The 24,511-nt window shown below is 36.9% G+C and overlaps 1 protein-coding gene across 7 annotated transcripts in view; it reads right to left on the reverse strand.

Moving 5' to 3' along the window:
- LOC123334677 (RUN domain-containing protein 3B) overlaps positions 1-24,511 on the reverse strand; it is a 48,724-nt gene that overhangs the window by 10,200 nt on the left and 14,013 nt on the right. For 2 of the 7 annotated variants that reach the window (XM_045166371.1, XM_045166370.1), the window contains exon 2: positions 5,186-5,236. The exons of 1 other annotated variant lie outside the window; for it this stretch is intronic. In XM_045166371.1, coding sequence (XP_045022306.1) covers positions 5,186-5,236 — 51 coding nt within the window. Of the gene's footprint in view, positions 1-5,107; positions 5,237-7,230; positions 10,290-24,511 lie in introns of those variants that run through there. 4 more of the 7 variants (XM_045166375.1, XM_045166374.1, XM_045166376.1 and 1 more) reach the window with 3 other exon arrangements.

The raw sequence follows: 24,511 nt of genomic DNA on the forward strand, positions 1-24,511 counted from the left end.
CTGTAAAACCTATATTCAACAGGAAAATTTAAAAAGTTACAAGCTGACCATGCCTTTAAAAATTGCTGAGGTAATAAACAATCACTCCAAGGATATTCTCATTTCCTTTAAAAGTAGCCACAAAAGCAAATCACATAGCAAGGAACTGACTAGCCTATATTTTGAAGACATTTTATTCAGGAGAATAAACATACGATCACTAATTGAATTCTCTTTTTAATGTTGGCAACAAGTACAGATTTATAAAGTGCTTTCAATTTTATATGTATTTTTAAAAGTTGACTTTTTACCAAAGTAACTTTTCAATACTTATTTCCAATCCATTGATCTGACTCTAATTCATTTCGGGCAAATAAGAGGTGAAAGTTTGCTAGACTAAAAGGTGATCTGCTACTAACCAGCTACATGATGTCTTTCCCACTAAACTGCCTATTTTCAAGCACCTTAAAATAGCCTGTGATCACTAAGGTCTAACATTATTTTAAATTGCTCTTTTATATTACCTAACTTGAATAATGTAGATGTTCACATCATGCAGTATATTTGTGTTTTGCTTTTATGTTATTTTATGGCCAGATGAGACCTTCTAAAAACTGAAATTTCCTAAGTGGTTCTCTATTTAGTAGTGGATGACGACACGTCATCTTTTGGTAATATATAAATTAATCTGTTAAATGACTTTCTTTCTCCACTCTTTGTATTGTGCTTCGTTATGTGAAGAGCTGACTGAAGTTTTGTTAGTGCCACAATACATTACCTGGATGACAACATCAAAGACTATTACCTTGGACCTGCCATTTATCTAGACAAGCGATAAAAGACAGTGCCATCAAATTTTAAAAAGCCACTCTAATATCACTGCTCCTTGGAAGAAAAGCTATGACAAAACTAGACAGTGTTTTAAAAGGCAGAGACATTACTTTGCCAACAAAGGTCCACATAGTCAAAGGTATGGTTTTTCCAGTAGTCATGTACTGATGTGAGAGCTGGACCATAAAGAAGGCTGCATGCTAAAGAACTGATGCTTTCGAACTGTGGTGCTGGAGAAGACTCTTGAGAGTCCCTTGGACAGGAGGACATCAAACCACTCAATCCTAAAGGAAATCAAGCCTGAATACTCATTGGAAGAACTAACGCTGAAGCTGATATTCACTGGCCACCTGATACGAAGAGCTGACTCACTGGAAAAGACCCTGATGCTAGAAACACTGAAGGCAGGAGGAGAAGGGGACAACAGAAGATGAGATGGTTGGATGGCATCACTGACTCAATGGACATGAGTTTGAGCAAACTTTGGGAGACAGTGAAGGACAGGGAAGCCTGGCGTGCTAGAGTCCATGGGGTCACAACAAGCACGACTGAGCAACTCAACAACAAAAATATCACTGCAAAAGTTTCAGATACTTCAAGGAAACTAATTACATGTGGATTTATATTGTTGCCAATATATTTAGACTGTTTAACTTTGCACTGTCAATTTTATAGTGTGTGTGTGCGTGTGCAGTTGCTTCAGACGTGTCCGACTCTCTGTGACCCTATGGACCGTAGCCCACCACAGGCTCCTTTGTCTGTGGGATTTTCCTGGCAAGAACACTGGAGTGAGTTGCCATTTCCCCCTACTGGGGGGATCTTCCCAACTCAGCGACCGAACCCACGTCTCCTGTGTCTCTTGCACTGCAGGCGGATTCTTTACCACTGAGTTGCCAGGGAAGCAGGAATCTTACATTTCTTCCTGCTAACTTATGAAAATTAGTTTAAATTTTTCTAAACAGAGAAAATTCCCATTTCTGAAAAAGATGAGAATCTTGTCCTTTAAAAAAAAAGGCACTATTAGTTGAAGTTCACATTTATTAGACCTCCCAGTGCTGAAAGTACAATCGTGACCTTGATTAATTTTCTAGATAAAATTTCATGTAAATGTTCTAAAAAAAAAAAATATAAACACTTAAACTAACTTTAATTACACTTTCAGCTGATGTGAATAACTCTGAGTCTAGATGAGATACTCAACTGTACTTACACCGCTAGCTCTATGTTACTTATGCCTCAAGTAAATCATTCAGCAACTATGAATCACAGTTACCAATCTATAAAATGTAATCATTACCAATCTATAAAATGTAATCATTATCCTTTGGTGCTGACAATGTCTTGTTCCCTGGTAAGGAACTTATCACAAACTTCTAAACCATACCACAGTTTATACCATAAAACTTAGCCGATTCTTAATCTCCCAAAACAACAAAGAAATTGAAGATAATCAGTTTCACCAGAAATCTGAAAACTGAATTTGACTTATAGGCTTTTTTATCCTAGTAATTTTGCCATCTTTTGAAGCAGAGTACAAAGGTTTTGCGTTCTTCTTCCACCCGCATTTTTAGTATAAGGCTTCGAACACTGGTAGACTGAATTAAGAGCATGAAGGCTGACATCCACACAGAGTCCCATATCAAAGCACAGGCCTGAAGAAATGGAGTGTAATGTTTTAGCAGTGACTAAGATTATACACAAGGGACCTAAATTGTTTAAAGTGATTGTGGGGATCAGGATTGAGGAAACGTGAATATACTGTTTTTCTATTTCTACCTGTCTTACTATAAGTGATCTTTAAAAATAACAACTATGTACTTCTTTTCTAAGTGAAAAATATAATAAAAGGCATTAGCATGAGGCCTAGCAGTGCTTTGTATACAGCAGGAATACAATAAAAAAATTTCAAATAAGTGATTAAGGCATATATTCTACCTTGAAGAAAGGAAACTAAGGAATATATTCCCACTAGTGGTTTAAGACCAGCAGTGACTGTTGATAGCACCCATGTATGTTTTACTGAGTAACTTTGGAAAATTCACAGCTTCCCTGAGCCCCAGTTTGCATGTAATTCAAATATTACTACACAGCACATACAAACTGAGAAAATAACCAGTAAGTCTTATATTGGTGAGTTATTAGTTCAGTTCAGTCACTCAGTTGTGTCCAATTCTTTGCGACCCCATGAATAGCAGCACACCAGGCCTCCCTGTCCATCACCAATTCCCCGAGTCCACCCAAATTCATGTCCATCAAGTCGGTGATGCCATCCAGCCATCTCATCCTCTGTCGTCCCCTTCTTCTCCTGCCCCCAATCCCTCCCAGCATCAGAGTCTTTCCCAATGAGTCAACTCTTTGCATGAGGTGGCCAAAGTATTGGAGTTTCAGCTTTAGCATCAGTCCTCCAAGGAATGCCCAGGACTGATCTCCTTTAGAATGGACTGGTTGGATCTCCTTGCAGTCCAAGTGACTCTCAAGAGTCTTCTCCAACACCACAGTTCAAAAGCATCAATTCTTCAGCGCTCAGCCTTCTTCACAGTCCAACTCTCACATCCATAAATGACCACTGGAAAAACCATAGCCTTGACTAGACGCACCTTTGTTGGCAAGGTAATGTCTCTGCTTTTCAATATGCTATCTAGGTTGGTCATAACTTTCCTTCCAAGGAGTAAGCGTCTTTTCATTTCATGGCTGCAGTCACCATCTGCAGTGATTTTGGAGCCCCAGAAAATAAAGTCTGACACTGTTTCCACTGTTTCCCCATCTATTTCGCATGAAGTGATGGGACCAGATGTCATGATCTTAATTTTCTGAATGTTGAGCTTTAAGCCAACTTTTTTGACTCTCCTCTTTCACTTTCATCAAGAGGCTTTTTAGTTCCTCTTCACTTTCTGCCATAAGGGTGGTGTCATCTGCATATCTGAAGTTATTGGTACTTCTCCTGGCAATCTTGATTCCAGCTTGTGCTTCTCCCAGCCCAGCGTTTCTCATGATGTCCTCTGCATAGAAGTTAAATAAGCAGGGTGACAATATACAGCCTTGACGTACTCCTTTTCTTATTTGGAACCAGTCTGTTGTTCCATGTCCAGTTCTAACTGTTGCTTCCTGACAGCATATAGGTTTCTCAAGAGGCAGGTCAGGTGGTCTGGTATTCCCATCTCTTTCAGAATTTTCCACAGTTTATTGTGATCCACACAGTCAAAGGCTTTGGCATAGTCAATAAAGCAGAAATAGATGTTTTTCTGGAACTCTCTTGCTTTCTCGATGATCCAGAGGATGTTGGCAATTTCATCTCTGGTTCCTCTGCCTTTTCTAAAACCAGCTTGAACATCTGGAAGTTTCACGCTTCACGTATTGCTGAAGCCTGGCTTGGAGAATTTTGAGCATTACTTTAATAGCGTGTGAGATGAGTGCAATTGTGCGGCAGTTTGAGCATTCTTTGGCATTCCTTTCTTTGGGATTGGAATGAAAACTGACCTTTTCCAGTCCTGTGGCCACTGCTGAGTTTTCCAAATTTGCTGGCATATTGAGTGCAGCACTTTCACAGCATCATCTTTCAGGATTTGAAATAGCTCAACTGGAATTCCATCACCTCCACTAGCTTTGTTCGTAGTGATGCTTTCTAAGGCCCACTTGACTTCACATTCCAGGATGTCTGGCTCTAGGTCAGTGATCACACCATCGTGATTATCTGGGTCGTGAAGATCTCTTTTGTACAGTTCTTCTGTGTATTCTTGCCACCTCTTCTTAATATCTTCTGCTTCTGTTAGGTCCATACTATTTCTGTCCTTTATTGAGCCCATCTTTGCATGAAATGTTCCCTTGGTATCTCTGATTTTCTTGAAGAGATCTCTAGTCTTTCCCATTCTGTTGTTTTCCTCTATTTCTTTGCATTGATCGCTGAGGAAGGCTTTCTTATCTCTCCTTGCTATTCTTTGGAACTCTGCATTCAGATGCTTATATCTTTCCTTTTCTCCTTTGGTTTTCGCTTCTCTTCTTTTCAGATATTTGTAAGACCTCTCCAGACAGCCATTTTGCTTTTTTGCATTTCTTAGTGAGTTATAGTAAAATATAAACAACACAGACACACATGATTAATAAAATTGTGCTGAAAACCAGGAAACTTAATAGAAATATAGAGGGGGTCATGTAAGAGAGTAAATGGAGTATTATATTGTGTGAGTTAACAAAAAGCTTTTCATTTAAAAATCAGCGTAAGCATAGTTCTGCCCTCTGGATTAACAAAGGCAGAAAGCTTTGCAAAACCCATGCAATGTACTAAGAAAGATCACTTAACTGATACAGCCCTCCCCAATAAGTCAATTCCATGCTCTCGCGCAGCTCAGTGGCGGGAGACATCACCAGCATAGAGTACCTTGAAGAGGTATTTGCAGATGAGACAGCCATGGGCAACTTTGGGAATTCTCTAAAAAAAATAAACAACACAGAGATATTTGAGAAACTTGACATGAAGTTTACAAAAGCAAACTGAACAGCCCCAATAAGATAGCTACAAATAATCTTGATGCAGTAAACACCACTTACATCTATTACATAAGATGAACTCAATTAAGATGAACATGGGCTCTACTCAGCATGGAAATCAAACTGGTCTCTTTGTAGCCTATTCTTTTGGAGAGGCTGGGTTGTCTAAATTTCAGAAGAGAGAAGCTACTGTTCCCTGTTTATTTTCATCTCCATACTGCTCCCCAAACATAACAAGCTGATAATGAAAGAATGCAAAATGAACAAGCTGCTGCTGCTGCTAAGTCGCTTCAGTCGTGTCCAACTCTGTGTGACCCCAGAGACGGCAGCCCACCAGGCTCCCCCGTCCCTGGGATTCTTCAGGCAAGAACACTGGAGTGGGTTGCCATTTCCTTCTCCAATGCAGGAAAGTGAAAAGTGAAAGTGAAGTCGCTCAGTCGTGTCCAACTCCTAGCAATCCCATGGACTGCAGCCTACCAGGCTCCTCCATCCACGGGATTTTCCAGGCAAGAGTACTGGAGTAGGGTGCCATTGCCTTCTCCAAAATGAACAAGAAGCCTGCTGAATTTGCTAACCTTGCACCTCAGAATGTATACAAATGGCTAGGAAAGTTGCTTACTTATTGAAATATATGACTCAGAAAGTTAACTTTAAAAATAAATGTCCTTTTTTACTGTTAAACTTTTCAAAAAGTTATAAAATTCATTTTAAGGAGCAGTTCTCTCTTTTATTGGTTTAAGAAGAGATAAAGTTTGCATATTTTTTTTCTGAATCATGAGAACAGCACTTAATTATTTAGTAAAATAATCCTTAGTTTAACCAATGTTGACTAAATGCCTACTTTATGCAAAAACACTGTTTTTCCTGCAGCTTCCAATTATTGTTTAACAATCACCATCTGGAAAAGTACTATTAATTCTTGACTATGTGTTTTGGCAATTCCCAGTAGAATTATACAGGAACACTCCAAAGTCAAATTTCTGAAGTCATACTCCCCACAGATGGTATCTTCTTTCATAAGCAAACACTGAAATTCCAATAGGACATGGTCCCACACCTTTCCAAATACTTAGACCTTTTATGAAACTCAACAGAAGCAACCAACCAAACACAGTGAGTAATGTATAAAAAAGTAAAAGGAATGCGCTATATATAGTTGTGCTATTGGCTACATCTATGTCTCTGCTATTCAGCTCTATCCTCCTACATCCATTTGCATCATTGCAAACAAATATTAAATTTGGAAACATATCCAAAAGGATCTATAACCAAAGGTACCCTAGTTGAAGCCCATATTAAAAATGAATGCTCTTTCTACAACAAACAAAATGAAAATCTCTCTGCATTAAATGTAAATCAGAACAGAATGCTTTTCATTGAAAATGTTAAGAACACCAGTTTTTAATGTTTAAACCACGTTTACTAGCTCTGCCTTGAAAGTAGTGTATCTTACCTGTAGTCATTTACATAATCAAAAAGTTATCAAAGTAAAAACAATTTTCAGGAAAACTGTGCTTAAAGTAATTTTACTTAAAAAAAGTCTCGAGTAAGATTCATCATGTTCAGATTTATGTCATGGTTTAATCAATACCTGGTACAAAATGGGAAACAACTACTGAATCTATTATGAAGCTCAATTTATACTTTAGGGTTTTTTCCAGCTGTTAACATGTTAGCCTTTATGACCTGGTTATGTGTAATATTTTGATTCTGGCTGTGGAACACCATCGGAAAAATTTAAGAACTAAAACATTTCCACTTATTTGTAGGCATTAATTTTTTTGATCATAATTTAATATCTCTCTTGAGGTCAGTTATAAGCAACCAGAAGTATCCAGACCAAAAGACAATCCACCAGATTCCAATGATCTGTAGTCACAGTTCGGCACCCCTCTCGTTCTGTAGATGGAAAGGTGAGGCCCAGAGAGCGCCCACCTGGACCCAGCACCTCTGTTCCCCGCATCCTCATGTTCATCTACTCCTTCGGCCGTAGACAAGATCTGACAGATGAGAGAATCAGTCGATTGGCTTTCCTGGTTGAACATGAATTCTTACTACAGTCTCATAAATGGGAAAAATTACGGGGCAGGAAACACACAGTGTGAATGGGGTAAATATTTTTCATATAAAATTTAAATCCTTCGCTTAGATGGTGCCTATATATATATATATATATGAATGGCAAAGCTTACATTATTTCAAAGTGGCTCAAGGAGTGGCTTGTTAGTAGAAAACATTCTCATTTTCAATTGAAATTAAAACTTTTTGTTTTAAAGTATACAGTAATAGTTATTTATATATTTTGTTTAAATTATTTATAATATATAAAAGATATAATACATACACAATATACCTGAACAAGAATATAGGTATATTAATATGTAAATACTTAACATTTACTTCCATATTTCATATGTAATTTATGTTACACATTTCATATGTAATATGTAATATTATATATCCAAATCTATTACATATATATAATGTTATATATTTAACATTAAACATATAATGTTAGGACAGATGAGACAAGACCAAATATTTAAACCAAACAAACTGAAAATGTTTTGTTCAAGAAAAAAAGTCATTCAAATGGACCATTATAATTATACAGTGATACTAGGTGCTAGTTTCTAAAATTTTATCCAAAACAAGAATCTACTCAGAAATGGATACACAATAAAAGAATGCTTAATTATACTGAAGATATAGTATTTCCTGACTTGGAAAGTAGATAATTTTCAAAAACAAATAACTAAGTAAGTAAACTTTATAATCTTTATATTAATGTGGAAAATGGCCACCATACAGAAAAGACTGCTTTAAACAAATCAGTCAGCCCTGGTGATAAGACTAAATGTAATACCAATCCATAAATACATTTATTCTTCCCTTTTTTTCATGTTAGCCCTTGTTACAACTTTAGCTTTCTATTTATTTTGATTCCTTTGATGACTGAGCTACATTATCATGATTGATGAAGTCTGATAAATGCTAACAACTATAAAACGTGAACCTTTTGCCTCTGCTGTATTTAGTCTTATTTTCTCTTTGTGCGTGTATACTTTTCTAATAAGGCTACAAGTAGATGATTTTACTTTTTTTTTTTTAAATTTTATTTTATTTTTAAACTTTACATAACTGTATTAGTTTTGCCAAATATCAAAATGAATCCGCCACAGGTATACATGTGTTCCCCATCCTGAACCCTCCTCCCTTTTACTTTTATGTAATTAAAGATGGATTCCTGAAAAGATCCCTAGATAGATTTGTAAATTGATTGCCATTTATAAGGCATATAACAAGACTGATAATCACTGATCAGACAGTAAGTCAGAATTTTCACAAGTTTTCTTTTTAAACTGGGAATACCAGAGAGAATATACTCTATTCTCTCATTAATACTAATAATGTTCAAGTTTGTATTGCTTGAAATTTTGAATCTTTAACCATGTATTTGTACGTAAGAGAAAAATCACTCAGTGAAGCAATATTTACAACTGCAATATGCACTGTAATTCAGCTAACAGTGAAACAGTATCTTTTCTACGTAGCCATTTTCCACTTTTTAGTAGCTTCTAAAATTAAAATATTATATATAACTTAATCTTAAACTTCTTAAAAGTTTGCTTTAAAATGCCATTTACAGGTAAATGTAGGTACATTGAAATAGTATTTGGTTATTTGATTGAACAATTTTTAAAAACTGAGCACCAAAAATATGCAAATACCCTACATTTGATAAGTCATAGTGACTTTAAAGAAAAAGAATATAGGAAGAATTTTAACCAAATAAAAATATTAGATTATATGCATGAACAACTCATTGAAATTAGAAAATCAGAAAAATGTAGGAACTGAAATTATGATGCTCTTCAAAAATAAATGAAAGTCCATTACATTGTGCAATCATTTCCCTGTTCTATACTATGAGAAATATTTACTTCATTTAAATGAGCAATATTTGAGCATTAAGTGATCTAAACTGTTGAAGTTATGTAACAAAAATTTTACCAAGAAAAAACTTTCCATTACTGAAAATAAACCAAATACAATCTGATAATTACAAGTACTGTAAGTAGCTCTATGCTAATTTGCAAAAATCATAAGATCAAACTGGGAATGTCCTATTATTTTTCTGGCAGAGACTCAAAGGACTACAGACACAGGTAAACAACACAAACATCAATTACCATCAGAAACCATCATTTCCTGCTAACTCCAAGAACTACATTACCTAATAGAATCACAAAGTTTTTTAACTCTATCCTATATTTACACAAAACACACACACACACACAAAATATCCTAGGCAATTCTATCAATGGTAGCTATTATTGAATAAGTCTTTTCATAATGTTTTCTTCCATGTAGTACTCCCTTCTCAGAACTCAACTCTAAATTGTAATTCTTTCATTTGAAGGACTTTTGAAGGAAGTTCACAAAAAAAAAACTTGAAAAACTCTCCAGGGGTAACCAGGTTTAAAACCATTAATAAACCTCTCCTTCTGTAAGTAAGAAAATGCTTAAATGTGAAGGTTAAAATTCCTTGAAAATTACAGTTTGGTTCTAAAATATAAAAACTGTTTTGCTCCTATCTCCAAATAAATGTAAAAACTTGAGATATTTTTCTTGCTTTTCACCTTAAAATGCCTACAACAAATAACACTAATTAAGTGTTAGTGTGATTGTATGACAATCACATACTTCAAACAGGAGCAAATCACCAAGTATGTGGCCATTGTGTGTTTCAGAATTTTAAACATTCAGAACCATATACAATGTGAAACTAAGACAAGAAAAATATTTCAGATGTTTCAAAACAGAAATGAACTTTCAAGTGAAACATAAGAATAAAATAATAAACTACCAATAATATTTATGTAAGAAGACTAATATCAAGGAAGAAAAAAGTCATTGACCAAAATGGGCTATAAAATAATGAGTTCCACATAATGTACATAATTAATTCTTTTTTATCCTAACTTAAAAAATTCAATCTACAAAACAAATAAACAAAGCCATAATCTGGAAGTTAGGAAAACAGATGAATAAACATGAACATACATTCAATCTCATTTGTAAATAAAAACAAATTAAAACAAAATGTTGTATATATTTCATATTAATAGAAGACCAAAAATATTTTCCCCTTACCAAATTAAAAATAGTATAATAATATAATGAGCATATGAGAAAATAACCATATATACTATTGTTGGTACAACCTGATAGATGATAATATAGCAACATACATTAAACATAACATAGTACATATATATCATAATGTGCATACCCTTTAATTTCAGTAATTACAATTCTAAGAATTCATTAGCTACTATCATTAATAGAAAACAATTTTAAAGAATTAGAAAACTGTGAAAAATTTTTTTCAGTGATATATGACAGCATGTTTATGAAAGACAAATTTGGTAAAAAATTTTGATTAGTAAATATGACAATTATGGTTAATTTATACAATCGAATATTATATATTTGTTTAAAATGAAATGGCAATATAAACAAGAGAAGATAGATGCTCAAAAACCTGTACATGACTTTTCATAACAGTACTATTATAATAGGACTGTTGCTGTAGAAAAAAATGGAAACAATCTAAATGCCCATTAAATGATTAATGAATACACAAAATGTGGTGTGTCTATAGAATGGAACATTATTCAACCTTTAAAAGGAATGAAGTTCTAGTAGCTGTACAAGAAGGATTAGCCTTGAAAACATGCTAAATTAAAGAAGCCAAACATAAAAGCCACATATTTTACAACTTCATTTACATGAAATGTTCAGAAGTAAATCCGTAAGGACCAAAAGTATATTAGTGGTTTCTAGGAAATGGGGTGGGGAGAGAAAAGGAAGTGCCTGCTCAGTGGATACAGAGGTTCTTTTATAATATAATGAAAATGTCCTGGAACTGACAGCAGTGGTAGTCGCACGACACTGTGCAGATACTAAAATCCAGTGTATTGTACACTTTACAATGGTTAAAACAGTGAACTTTATGTTATATGAATTTAATCTCAAGTCTTAAAATGCTAATAAAATAAATGACGTGGAAAAATATGACTAATGGCAAAACACAGGTCATAACAAAGAAAATACACATATTGTCCGCTACGGCTGCTAAGCCGCTTCAGTCATGTCCAACTCTGTGCGACCCCAGAGACGGCAGCCCACCAGGCGCCCCCGTCCCTGGCATTCTCCAGGCAAGAACACTGGAGTGGGTTGCCATTTCCTTCTCCAATGCAGGAAAGTGAAAAGTGAAAGTGAAGTCGATCAGTTGTATCCGACTATTCGCGACCCCATGGACTGCAGCCTACCAGGCTCCTCCATCCATGGGATTTTCCAGGCAAGAGTACTGGAGTGGGGTGCCATTGCCTTCTCCACACATATTGTCTATGTATACATATTCAGATGTGACAGATATACAGAAAGTTGCTAGCTGCAATTACATCTGGGATTTCTGGGAGGTTTTATTAATACTTTTAAGGTTTTATATGTGAACCTCTCGTCATTTTTACATGAAGTAGGAGTAAAAGGGAAGGCAGAGAACAACTGATAGTCCATGAAGATGAAAGTATACATATACAGAAGAGGGTTAAATTAAGGAATTGTGCTAGAGCTTTATCATTTTCTTCCTTTCTTTCCTTTTTTTAAAAACACAGTAAAAATAAAAGAGCTCTACCAACAATCAGCAGACTATCAGCTCTCATTTTAGACACTATCAGAATGAAAATAAATTAATATTTTCATTTCTTAATAAAGAAAAAAAATAAAATAAAAATAAAAACACAGTAGAACATTAACAAGAATATAAACAAAGTCAAATAGTCCACATGGCCTTTATGGGATAAAATCTTAAAATGAAAAAGAGGTTTTTCAAAAGGCATTAGGAAAACAAGAAATGATAAGGGCTATAAGCTTAGGAATATATAAACGTATAGGTATATGGTTTTAATCAAAAAAGATATATGAAGAAAAGGAAACTTGAGTGATACTTCAATGTTTTCAGTTACATTTTTTTAACCATACTTGCCTTACAAACTGAAGTCCTCTGTTTTTAGAATCTACATAGCTGCTTATTTACTACTTGAACTTTAAATTTACTATACTACATAGAGGTTAATTTTATTTCCTATACAGTTTAAGGGGCTTCCCCCATGGTTCAGTGGTAAAGAATCTGCCTGTCAATGCAGGTTCAAACCCTGGGTCAGGAAGATCCCCTGGAGAAGGAAATGGCAACTCACTCCAGTATTGTTGCCTGGGAAATCCCATGGACAGAGAAGCCTGGTGGGCTACAGTCCATGGAGTCGCAAGAGCAGGTTAGGACTTAGCAACTAAAACATACAATTTAAGATGCTGAACGAAAATAACCATCTACATATAATCCTGGATGTTTCAAGAATGTTTGAATATTATGATTTTCTGAGATACAAAATCTGCTGAAGGTTTCCTGCATTTCCAAGCATATCATGGAAGTACATTCCAAGAACAGAGTGGCCTTGTCCATTGTCTAAAAGCCAAACTCTGGCAACCTTCAGAGCCACTTTCTTTTCTATTGTATCATGTTTTTTTGGCCTGAGTAGGTGAGTTTTATTGGGTGAGTTATGTTCAAATGTTACTGCAGAAACAATTCAAGTCTCATTTTATGTGCGAACTAAGAATCAAAAGTTGGAAAACATTCAAAAATTAACAAAGAAAATTCAAAAGCCAAATGGAGAGGTTTATCTTTACCACTGTTTCTAACAGTGTTTACACCACACTTCAAAAGGTGGCCTCATGGGGAGGTAACTATTTATTATTTAAGTCTGGAAGAGCTTTGAGGTTCAAGCCAGTGTTCCTGAACAATGCTTAGGTATCATAACAGTTCAACTGGATAGCAGAAGTTCTAAAATGTCAAGTCACAGACATTCTACCTTATTTTAAGAGTCTGAATCCAGATGCTATCAGTGAAAAACAAAAAACAAAAAACAAAAAAAACCCCACAAAAAACCAGCCCAGAGATTAGTACTCAGGGGATCAAGAAGTGGAAATTTCTAAAAAGTTCTGTTTTCCAACAAATATTCACTATGTGCCTACCATATTCCAAGCACTGTTCCAGAAATCTAGGCAACGTCAATGAACGAAACAAAGATCTTTACCCTAATGAAGCTTATACTTTAGCAGAGGTACAGGAATACAATAAACAATAATCATAATGAGTAAATCACATGTCAGAAGTTAAGACTTTAAAAAATAAGCAGGACAGGGAAAAGAGGTCAGGAATGCTTCAGGTGAAAGGAGGTGAGGTGAGTTCTAATTTAAAATATGCTGTAAGGGTTTACACTTCAATAAACAGTTTTGAAACAGATGAGGAGTTAACCATTCAGATGGAGATGTGCAATGGTGTTCTACGATAGCAGTGTCTGGTTACTCAAGAAAAAGGAGAAGACTAATAAGGCTGCTGCTGCTGCTGCTAAGTCACTTCAGTCGTGTCCGACTCTGTGCGACCCCATAGACGGCAGCCACCAGGCTCCCCCGCCCCTGGGATTCTCCAGGCAAGAACACTGGAGTGGGTTGCCATTTCCTTCTCCAATGCATGAAAGTGAAAAGTGAAAGTGAAGTCGCTCAGTCATGTCCGACTCTTAGCGACCCCATGGACTGCAGCCCACCAGGCTCCTCCATCCATGGGATTTTCCAGGCAAGGTACTGGAGTGGGATGCCATTGCCTTCTCTGGCCAATAAGGCTAGAGCACAGCAATTTAAAAACAGAAAGAGGATTCTCTGTGCATAGTGTAACTAGAGAACATGTTGAGGAACATGTTGAGAACTGAGGCAAAATCTAAACTCAAAGTGAGTCAGCAAGCCCAAAGTTAGGAAGTTTAATTAGCAGATTAATTCATAGGAAATTTGATACATCAATAGTATCTTATTATATTTGGCCATTTGATATATCAATAGTATCTCATTATATTTGCTCCTGTTTTCTTTAATTAATAGTATATTACTAATTAATAGGCTTTAGTCCTCTATGATACTCAGAGCTTTTTCATTTTAATCAGCTATTTTTCATATAACCTTCACAAAATTTACCACTATATCCCATCTTCATATCACCTAGTTGAGGTTTTCAAGATGCTTTTTCAAGATTGTTTCTGACCAATTTACTGCTAAATTTCATATTTTTCTTAAACTGTCTGGTCTACAATATACTACTACATTTAAAAAATGAAATTTTAAATTTTTATTTGAGGCACTTTTATGTCTTTCTTGTGTGGACTCCTCTCTGACCCAATGAGGCAGAAAGGATTATTCACTCTTTTGTGCTACATCACGCTCGTTGATACTTCTACTATGACTCAATGACAATAATCTACATCATTGTTTGTTAATGTACCTTCCCTTTGCCCTCCAGAACTGATTTCATTGGAAAACATGCCTTCTTAGTCTTTGTATCCCATACGGTAGCAGAGGATCTAGATGGATTGTTAAATAAGAGAATGAATGGTATAAATAGGGTATGCATGTGTGTGTGTGAGTGAAGACTAGGGGAAAAAAGAAAAAAAGAGGAAGGCATACGTGCAATGTCAAGGTTAAAGCCATGTGCTCCAGGAAAAGTATAGGGAACTCACACTATGACTTGTTGCCAAAGCAGAGGAACAATAAAGAGTTATATTTAGCCAAGAAAAATGTGAAGGAGTGATGGCTATCTTCCTTGGGGTTTCTTTCTACTATGTTACAAAACTTACTCAACTTCCTAAGGTAACCAAGAATGAAGGAGTGGTAATTTTTAAGTATTACAATGAAAGAGTGGGATCTTTGCCATTTTAAAATGTTTTAATGGGAACTGACAGAACTAGAGGAAGTTATAAATATATATTTTAATGTACAATAAGTTTGCTGTTGGTATTCAGAGTGCTCAATCTCTCAGTTGTGTCCGACTGCTTGTGACCTCATGGACTGTAGCCTGCCAGGCTCCTTTGCCCATGGAATTTTCCAGGCAAGAATACTTGGTGGGGTGCCAATTCCCACTCCAGGATCGAACCTGCATCTCTTGCACCTTCTGCACTGGCAGGTGCCTTCTACCACTAGCACGACCTGGCAAGCCGAGTTCTGTGCATTTTTTAAATGCAAGCAATCATGTAACCATGATCACAAGGTACATAACAGTTCTACGACCCAAAAAAACTCCTTCGTGCTGACAGTATGAACATCAACATCTCTAATCACTAACCTCTGATAACCACTGATAACCACTGAACCTCTTCTCTGACACGACAGTCTGGTCTTTTCTAGAATGTCATACAAATGGAAGCATACAGTATCTGACCTTCAGAGTCTCATTTCTCTCACTTAGCATAATACAGCTGAGATTCATAAAGGTTGTTGTGTACAGAGAAGATGTTTTTTCCCTTTTTTTCTCAGTTTGTATGGACTGTGTTGATAGCCCATGAAGGACATTGGGCTGTTTCTAGTTTTTAGTGATTATGAATATGGCTGTTATAAACAGATCTTTGTGTAAAGATAAGTTTCCACTTCTCTTGAGTAAAGGGATTAGCTTTTGGGAAACCATTTTGCATTCCCACAGGTAACACATCAATATTTCAACTTCCCCACATCCCTACTAGAAATGGGTATCGAGTCCAGCAATGCCCATGGTTGTAATTGCACTTCCCAAGTGACTAACGATACTGAACACGTTTTCATGTGTTTTACATGCCTTTTGCATATTTTCATTGGTGAAGGGTCTGTTCAAATCTTTTGCCCATTATTAAATTGTGTTGCTGATACTGCTAAGTCACTTCAGTCATGTCCAACTCTGTGCAACCCCAGAGACGGCAGCCCACCAGGCTCCCCCATCCCTGGGATTCTCCAGGCAAGAACACTGGAGTGGGTTGCCATTTCCTTCTCCAATGCATGAAAGGGAAAAGTGAAAGTGAAGTCGCTCAGTCATTTCCGACTCTTAGCGACCCCATGGACTGCAGCCTACCAGGCTCCTCCACCCATGGGATTTTTCAGGCAAGAGTACTGGAGTGGGGTGCCACTGCCTTAAATTGGGTTAGATGTTTTCAAATTATTATATTCTCATAGTTCTTAGCATATTTTGGATACAAGCCCTTTGTCAAACATGTAGTTAGCAACTATTTTCTCCCAGCCTATGGCTTGTGTTATTCTCTTAACCATGTCTTTTGGAGGACAAAAGTTAGTAATTTTCCTGAGGTCTACACGTCATTATTTTGCTTCATGGATTACACTTCTGTTGTTTTACCTAAAATGTTTGCCTAATTAAACATAACAAAAATGTTTTATGTTTTTAACGGTTCTTTGTTTTTACATTTAGTCTATGATCTATTTTGAATTAATTCTTGTAGGTGGTGTGAGGTAGAACTCAAGCTTCATTTTTTGCATACAGCACTATGGACGGAGGTTTGTGACACTGTACAGGAGGCAGGGATCAAGACCACCTCCAAGAAAAAGAAATACAAAAAGGCAAAATGGTGGTCTGAGGAGGCCTTACAAATAGCTGAGAAAAGAAGAGAAGTGAAAGGCAAAGGAGAAAAGGAAAGATATACCCATTTGAATGCAGAGTTCCAAAGAACAGCAAGGAGAGATAAGAAAGCCTTCCTCCGTGATCAATGCAAAGAAATAGAGGAAAACAATAGAATGGGAAAAACTAGAGATCTCTTCAAGAAAATCAGAGATACCAAGGGAACATTCATGCAACGATGGGCACAATAAAGGACAGAAATGGTATGGACCTAACAAATGCATAAGATATTAAGAAGAGGTGGCAAGAATACACTGAAGAACTATACAAAAAAGATCTTCATGACCCAGATAATCACTATGGTGTGATCACTCACCTAGAGCCAGACATCCTGGAATGTGAAGTCAAGTGGGCCTTAGAAAGCATCACTATGAACAAAACTTGTAGAGGTGATACAATTCCAGTTGAGCTATTTCAAATCCTAAAAGATGATGCCATAAAAGTGTGCACTCAATATGTCAGCAAATTTGGAAATCTCAGCAGTGGCCACAGGACTGGAAAAGGTCAGTTTTCATTCCAATCCCAAAGAAAGGCAATGCCAAAGAATGCTCAAACTACAGAACAACTGCACTCATCTCACATGCTAGTAAAATAATGCTCAAAATTCTCCAAGCCAGGCCTTCAGCAGTACATGAACCGTGAACTTCCAGATGTTCAAGCTGGATTTAGAAAAGGCAGAGGAACCAGAGATCAAATCGATAACATCCACTGGATCACATAAAAAGCAAGAGAGTTCCAGAAAAACATCTATTTCTGCTTTATTGACTATGCCAAAGCCTTTGACTGTGTGGAACAAATCAAACTGTGGAAAATTCTTTAAGAGATGGGAATACCAGACCACCTGACCTGCCTCCTGAGAAATCTGTACGCAGGTCAAGAAGCAACAGTTAGAAATGGACATGGAACAACAGACTGGTTCAAAATTGGGAAAGGAGTGCATCAAGGCTGTATATTATCACCCTGCTTATTTAACTTATATACAGAGAACATCATGGGAAATGCCAGGCTAGAGGAAGCACGAGCTGGAATCAAGATTGCCGGGAGAAATATCAATAAACTCAGATACGCAGATGATACCACCCTTAGGGCAGAAAGCGAAGAACTGAAGAGCCTCTTGATGAAAGTGAGAGAGGAGAGTGAAAAAGTTGGCTTAAAACTCAACATTTAAATACGAAGATCACGGCATCCAGTCCCATCACATAGCAAACAGATGAGGAAATGATGGAAACAGTGGCAGACTTTATTTTGGGGGGCTCCAAAATCACTGCAGATGGTGAAAGCAGCCATGAAATTAAAAGACGCTTGTTCCTTGAACAAAAAGCTATGAACAACCTAGACACCATATTAAAAAGCAGAGACATTAGTTTGCCAACAAAGGTCCATCTAGTCAAGGCTATGGTTTTTCCAGTGTTCTTGTATGGATGTGAGAGTTTGACCATAAAGAAAGCTGAGTGTTGAAGAATTGACGCTTTTGAACTGTGGTGTTGGAGAAGTCTCTTGAGAGTCCCTTGGACTGCAAGGAGATCAAACCTGTCAATCCTAAAGGAAATCAGTCCTGAATATTCCTTGGAAGAACTGAAGCCGAAGCTGAAACTCCAATAGTTTGGCTATCTGATGCATAGAACTGACTCATTTGAAAAGACCCTGATGCTGAGAAAGATTGAAGGCGGGAGAAGAAGGGGACAACAGAGGATGAAATGGTTGGATGGCATCACCGCCTCAATGGACATGAGTTTGAGTAAACTCTGGGAGTTGGTGATGGACAGGGAGGCCTGGCGTGCTGCAGTCCATGGGGTGGCAAAGAGTCGGACACAACTAAGTGAAGGAACTGACCTGAATCCCATTGTTCTAGCACCATTTTTTGGAAAAGATGATCAATTCACCAGTGAAATGCCTATTCTTCTTAGTAAAAAACCAATCAAGCATATCTGTGTGCGTCTGATTTCTGGACTCTACTCCATTCTACTTCCCAGGTGGCTCAGTGGTAAACAATCTGTCCTCCAAGCCAGAGACCCAGTTTTGATCGCTGGGTTGGGAAGATCCTCTGAGAAGGAAATAGCAACCCACTCCAGAATTCTTGCCTTGGGAAATCCTATGCACAGAGAAGCCAGTTCATAGAATCACAGAGTCAGATACGACTTAGCAACTTATATACGTATGTATATACAAAAGCTTTTACCAATAAGTAAGTGTACGTAAGTGTTAGTTGCTCAGTCGTGTTCGACTCTTTGCCACCCCATGAACTGTAGCCCTCTAGGCTTCTCTGTCTATGGGATTCTCCAAGCAAGAATACAGGAATGGATTGCCATTTCCTTTTCCAGAGGATCTTCCTGACCCTGAATCCAGGTCTCCTGCATTGCAGGCAGCTTCTTTAGGGTTTGAGCTACAGGGAAGTCCTAATATTTAATTTAATATTTAATTGAAATTGTAATTTACCAATAACACACCCTTTAATCACTATTTCCTGAAAGTTCTCAAAATCAGAGACTTTGAGCATCCAACTTTGTTCTTCCCTTGTGAAACTATTTTGCCTATTCTAGTTACCTAGGCTAGCCATTTACAGAGTCAGTTTAATATCTACCAAATAAGCCTGCTAACATTTTGAGAGGACACTGGATCTATAGTCAATGTAGAGAGAACTGACATCTTAACACTATTGAGTTTTAGAGGAATTATCAGGTCCAAAATGTGACCAATCCTAAGGCTAAGAAACCCTGCTGTAGACTTCTGTAGATCCCGGCTACACACTGAATGTCTGTGTCTCTCCAACACTGAAACCTAATCCCCAGTGTGATGGTGTTTGAAAGTGGAGCTTTGGGGAGGTTATCACATTGTAAGCCCTCATGAATGGGGTTAGGGCCCTTATAAAAGAGAGCATTTGTTGGAAGGTTTTCAACTACTTATTCAATCTCTTTAATAGATGCAGGGCTAGGCAAGTTATCTATTTCTCTGTTAAGTCTTGTTAGGATTTGTCTTTGAAGAAATTGATCCATTTCATCCATGCTGTCAAATTTATGTTAAGAGTGGTTCATAGTATTTACTTATCCTTTGAATGTAGGATCTATAATGATATGCCCACTTTCACTCCTGATACTGGTAGTTTGTCTTCTCTTTCTTGCTCACTCTGGACCAAGAGTTAATAAAATTAAAATGTATTACTGTTTTAAAACAACTAGCCTTTCATGTGATGGGGAAATGATGGAAACAGTGACAGACTTTATTTTGGGGGGCTCCAAAATCACTGCAGATGGTGACTGCAGCCATGAAATTAAAAGACACTTGCTCCCTTGGAAGGAAAGTTATGACCAACCTAGATAGCATATTGAAAAGCAGAGACATTACTTTGCCAACAAAGGTGTGTCTAGTCAAGGCTATGGTTTTTCCAGTGGTCATGTATGGATGTGAGAGTTGGACTGTGAAGAAGGCTGAGCGCCGAAGAATTGATGCTTTTGAACTGTGGTGTTGGCAAAGACTTTTGAGAGTCCCCTGGACTCCCCTGCAAGGAGATCCAACCAGCCCATCGTAAAGGAGATCAGTCTTGGGTGTTCATTGGAAGAACTGATGTTGAAGCTGAAACTCCAATACTTTGGCCACCTGGTGCGAAGAGCTGACTCATTTGAAAAGACCCTGATACTGGGAAAGATTGAAGGCAGGAGGAGAAGGGAACGACAGAGGATGAGATGGCTAGATGGTATCACCAACTCGATGGACATGGGTTTGGGTGGACTCCAAGAGCTGGTGATGGACAGGGAAGCCTGGTGTGCCGCAGTTCATGGGGTGGCAAAGAGTTGGACACGACTGAACTGAACTGATTTTGTAGATCTTTTTTCTTCTGTTGTATTTCTTGACTATATGTGTCCCTTTAACATTTGTTTTAAAGCTGGTTTGGTGGTACTGAATTCTCTTAACTTTTGCTTGTCTGAAAAGCTTTTTATTTCTCCATCAATTTTGAATGAGATCCTTCCCGGGTACAATAATCTTGGTTGTCGGTTTTTCCCTTTCAGTACTTTAAATACATCCTGCCATTCCCTTCTGACTTGCAGAGTTTCTGCTGAAAGATCAGCTATTATAAACGTATGGAGTTTCCTTTGTATGTTACTTGTTGCTTCTCCCTTGCCTTTTTAATATTCTTTCTTTGTGTTTAGTCTTTGTTAGTTTCACTAGCATGTGTAGGACAAAACAAATTTTTTACAACTTGTTTAAAATTAGAAAGTATTCAAACAAAAAAAAATTTCCCATCTTAAATTAATTCATTTGATTTCTTATATGAAATAATTTCCAATTAAAATCAGCTTAATAAAGAATACTTTCACTGAACACCTGTATCACATATCACTTTGAAATTCAATTTTTCCTTGTCCAAAGACAAATGAAAATATTCAAGTAATGTATTTTAACATAAGTAAGCTATTGAGGCTTCCCAGGTGGCTCAGTGGTAAAGAATCTGTCTGCCAACACAGGAGATGAGGGTTCAATCCCTGGATTGGGAAGATCCCCTGGAGAAGGCAATGGCAACTCACTCCAGTATCCTTGCCTGGGAAATTCTATGGAGAGAGGTGCCTGGAAGGCCCACAGGGTCACAAAAAGAGTGAGAAATGACTTTGCAACTAAACAATAACAGCGACAAGCTAGTTAGTAATCTAGATAGACAGTTCAACTACTGAAGCTATTAGATGTTTTAATTTCAATGCTTACTTTTTTCACAGTTTTTAAAGGTTATATCCACTGATAATTACTAGAAAATATTTGCTATATTCCTCATGCTGTACAATATATCCTTGTAGTTTATTTTATATCTAGTATAAAATATATTAAAAAAAATTTTTTTAAGCATGTACCTCAATCTCCTACTCTTACACTACCCCTCCCCCAGTCCTCCCCCCAACTGGTAACCGCTGGCTTGCTCTCTGTATCTGTGAATCTAAAGGACGGGGGTGCCTGGTGGGCTGCCATCTATGGGGTCGCACAGAGTTGGACACGACTGAAGCGACTTAGCAGCAGCAGCAAAGCTATCTGATGTTTAAAACCCTCTCATTAGAGATTATTCATAAGGGTTGCCTTTTTTTTTTTTAAGAAGTGAGAATGGTTCTTTAGTTTACCTTCAACCTTGTTTTAGAAATACCCACTGCTACTATTCTTCACTAGTTGAACATAATTACCTCATTTGACAAACATCCCTACTATGTACCGCTGCTGCTGCTAAGTCGCGTCAATCATGTCCGACTCTGTGCGACCCCATAGACAGCAGCCCACCAGGCTCCTCTGTCCCTGGGATTCTCCAGGCAAGAACACTGGAGTGGGTTGCCATTTCCTTCTCCACTACTATGTACTACATACTGGAAATAAAATAGATGCTCAATAAACTATAATTCCTGGACTTGAGAAATGCACATTCCAACAGAAGACAAAAAGATAATTAGATTACAGCATAATGAGCACCATATTTATTAAAAAGTATTTTGGGATGAGCGGGGAATAAATGGTTCTAACATTACTGGAAAAGCAGTAACAGGTAAATTTGGATTTACTGTAATAAATCAAGGGACAAAAGGATAGAAATAAAAAAGAGTTGACCCTTGAATAACCCAAGTTTGAAGTGCGTTAAGTCCGCTTATACATGGTCCATTTATTTCCCATTTATGCTCCAGTGGTACATGATTCCCGTTGGTTCAATCTGTAAATGCAGTCACAGTTTGGAGGGCTGACTGCATACATAGGACTGTTAAACGTGGATTTCTGACTTGTGGAAGGTAAGCACCCCTAAGCCTCATACTATTCAAGGGTAAACTGTATAGAAAATGAAAAAGAATATATAACCAACAAGTTCATACCAAGAAAACTAAATGGAATAAATGAAATAAAAAAATAATGATACATAAGACAAGATAAAAAGTGAACATAAATAGTAAATTGGTAGTCATAAACCCAAATGTAATAACATTAAATATAACTGGGCTAAATGCTCTAAATAAAAAACTAGATAAAATGTAAAATTCAATTCTATCCTGCCTACAAAGAGATACTTTTAAGGACCCAGAAATACTGAAAGTTAAGAATAAAAAGTGTATCATATAAACATTAACTAAAAGAAAGCTATTTTAACTATGCTAATAGCAAAAAAACCTAGACTTTAAGGTAGGAACACTATTAGAGAGAAAGAAGGATGTTTCATGACGACAGAGGAATGAAATCACTAGGAAGAGACCACAGTTCTCAATCCATACGCGCCTGGTAATCAAACAACAAAATATTTTAGCAAATAAATGACAGAACTAAGCAGAGGAACAGACAAATCTACACTCAGACAGATCTGACAGATCTAACACATGTCTCTTAACATCAGGCTAAGCATACAAAAAACTAGGAGGGATAGTGAAATTAGGAACACAATGGCATCTATAAAACATGAAATCAACAATGACAGAATACAGTCCTCCCTTGATATCTGCAGGGAATTGCTTCCAGGAACCCTGAAGAAACCAAAATCCACAGATGTTCAAGTTCCTTAGAGTTGGCCCTCCACATTGCTGGATGTGGAACAGGTGAATACAGAGGACTGTTTATCTTCTTTTCAAATGCATATGAAAGAGTTACTACAATTGACCAAATGTTGCATTGTGAAGCAAGCATAGATAAAAATTCAAAACTTTAAAATCTTTTCATATACTCTCTGCACAGTGAAATTAAGTTAGAACTCAATAACTAAAAACAGAAAATCCTCAACTGTCTGAAAATTAAATGGTACCTTTTAAAATAGACAATGAGTCAAAGAAGAAATCCCAACAGAAAGTAGAAAACATTTTAAATTAATTAATAATGAAGACACAAATTTTAAATCTGTATCTGACTCTGCGACCCCATGGACTGTAGCCCACGTGGGTCCTCTGTGGAATTCTCCAGGCAAGACTACTGGAGTGGATTGCCATTCTCTTCTCCAGGAGATCTTCCCAACCCAGAGATCAAACCCGGGGCCTCCTGCATTGCAAGCAGATTCTTTACTGTGCGAAAACTAAAGCCCCAGGGAAGCCCCTTGTTTGCTATTCCAAAGCAATGTCAAACAAGGCAATCTGTGGTCTGAAAATGCAAAGATTGGAAAGAAGAAAGGCTGAAAAACAATGATCTAAACTTCCATCTCAAGAAATTAGAAAAAGAACAGGAACTTAAAAAAAAAGTGGAAGGAAAGAAATACTAAATACAATAAGAGAAAGCAACAAATTAAGAAATACAGAGAGGAAATTAACAAAGCTAAAGGCTGGTTCTCTGAAGATATTAATAAAATTTATATCCTCCCAGCAAGAAAAAAAATGGGAAAAACAGAAATTACCAAAATCAGGAGAGAAAAATGGGAAATGACCAGATTTTTAAATGATAAAAAGATATTCAGAGGATATTGAGAGAAGCTTTAAATTTGGTAACATACAGGAATGGGTGTATTCCTTGAAAAACTCGCTGAAACTGATAAAAGAATAAACAGGAAATCTGAATTGTTTGGTATCTATTAAATAAATTGAGTCTATTACTAAAAGACTTCCCACAAAGACAATTTGTGGTTCAGATTTCTTCCCTGGTGAATTCTTCCAAAAGTTTAAGAAAGAAATAATATTAACTGTACACAAATTCTTCTACAAAACAGAATAAAAGAACATTTCCCAACTTGTAAAGTCAGATAAT

Source organism: Bubalus bubalis, chromosome 8 (assembly GCF_019923935.1).
Source record: "Bubalus bubalis isolate 160015118507 breed Murrah chromosome 8, NDDB_SH_1, whole genome shotgun sequence".
Classification (NCBI taxonomy): Eukaryota; Metazoa; Chordata; class Mammalia; order Artiodactyla; family Bovidae; genus Bubalus; species Bubalus bubalis.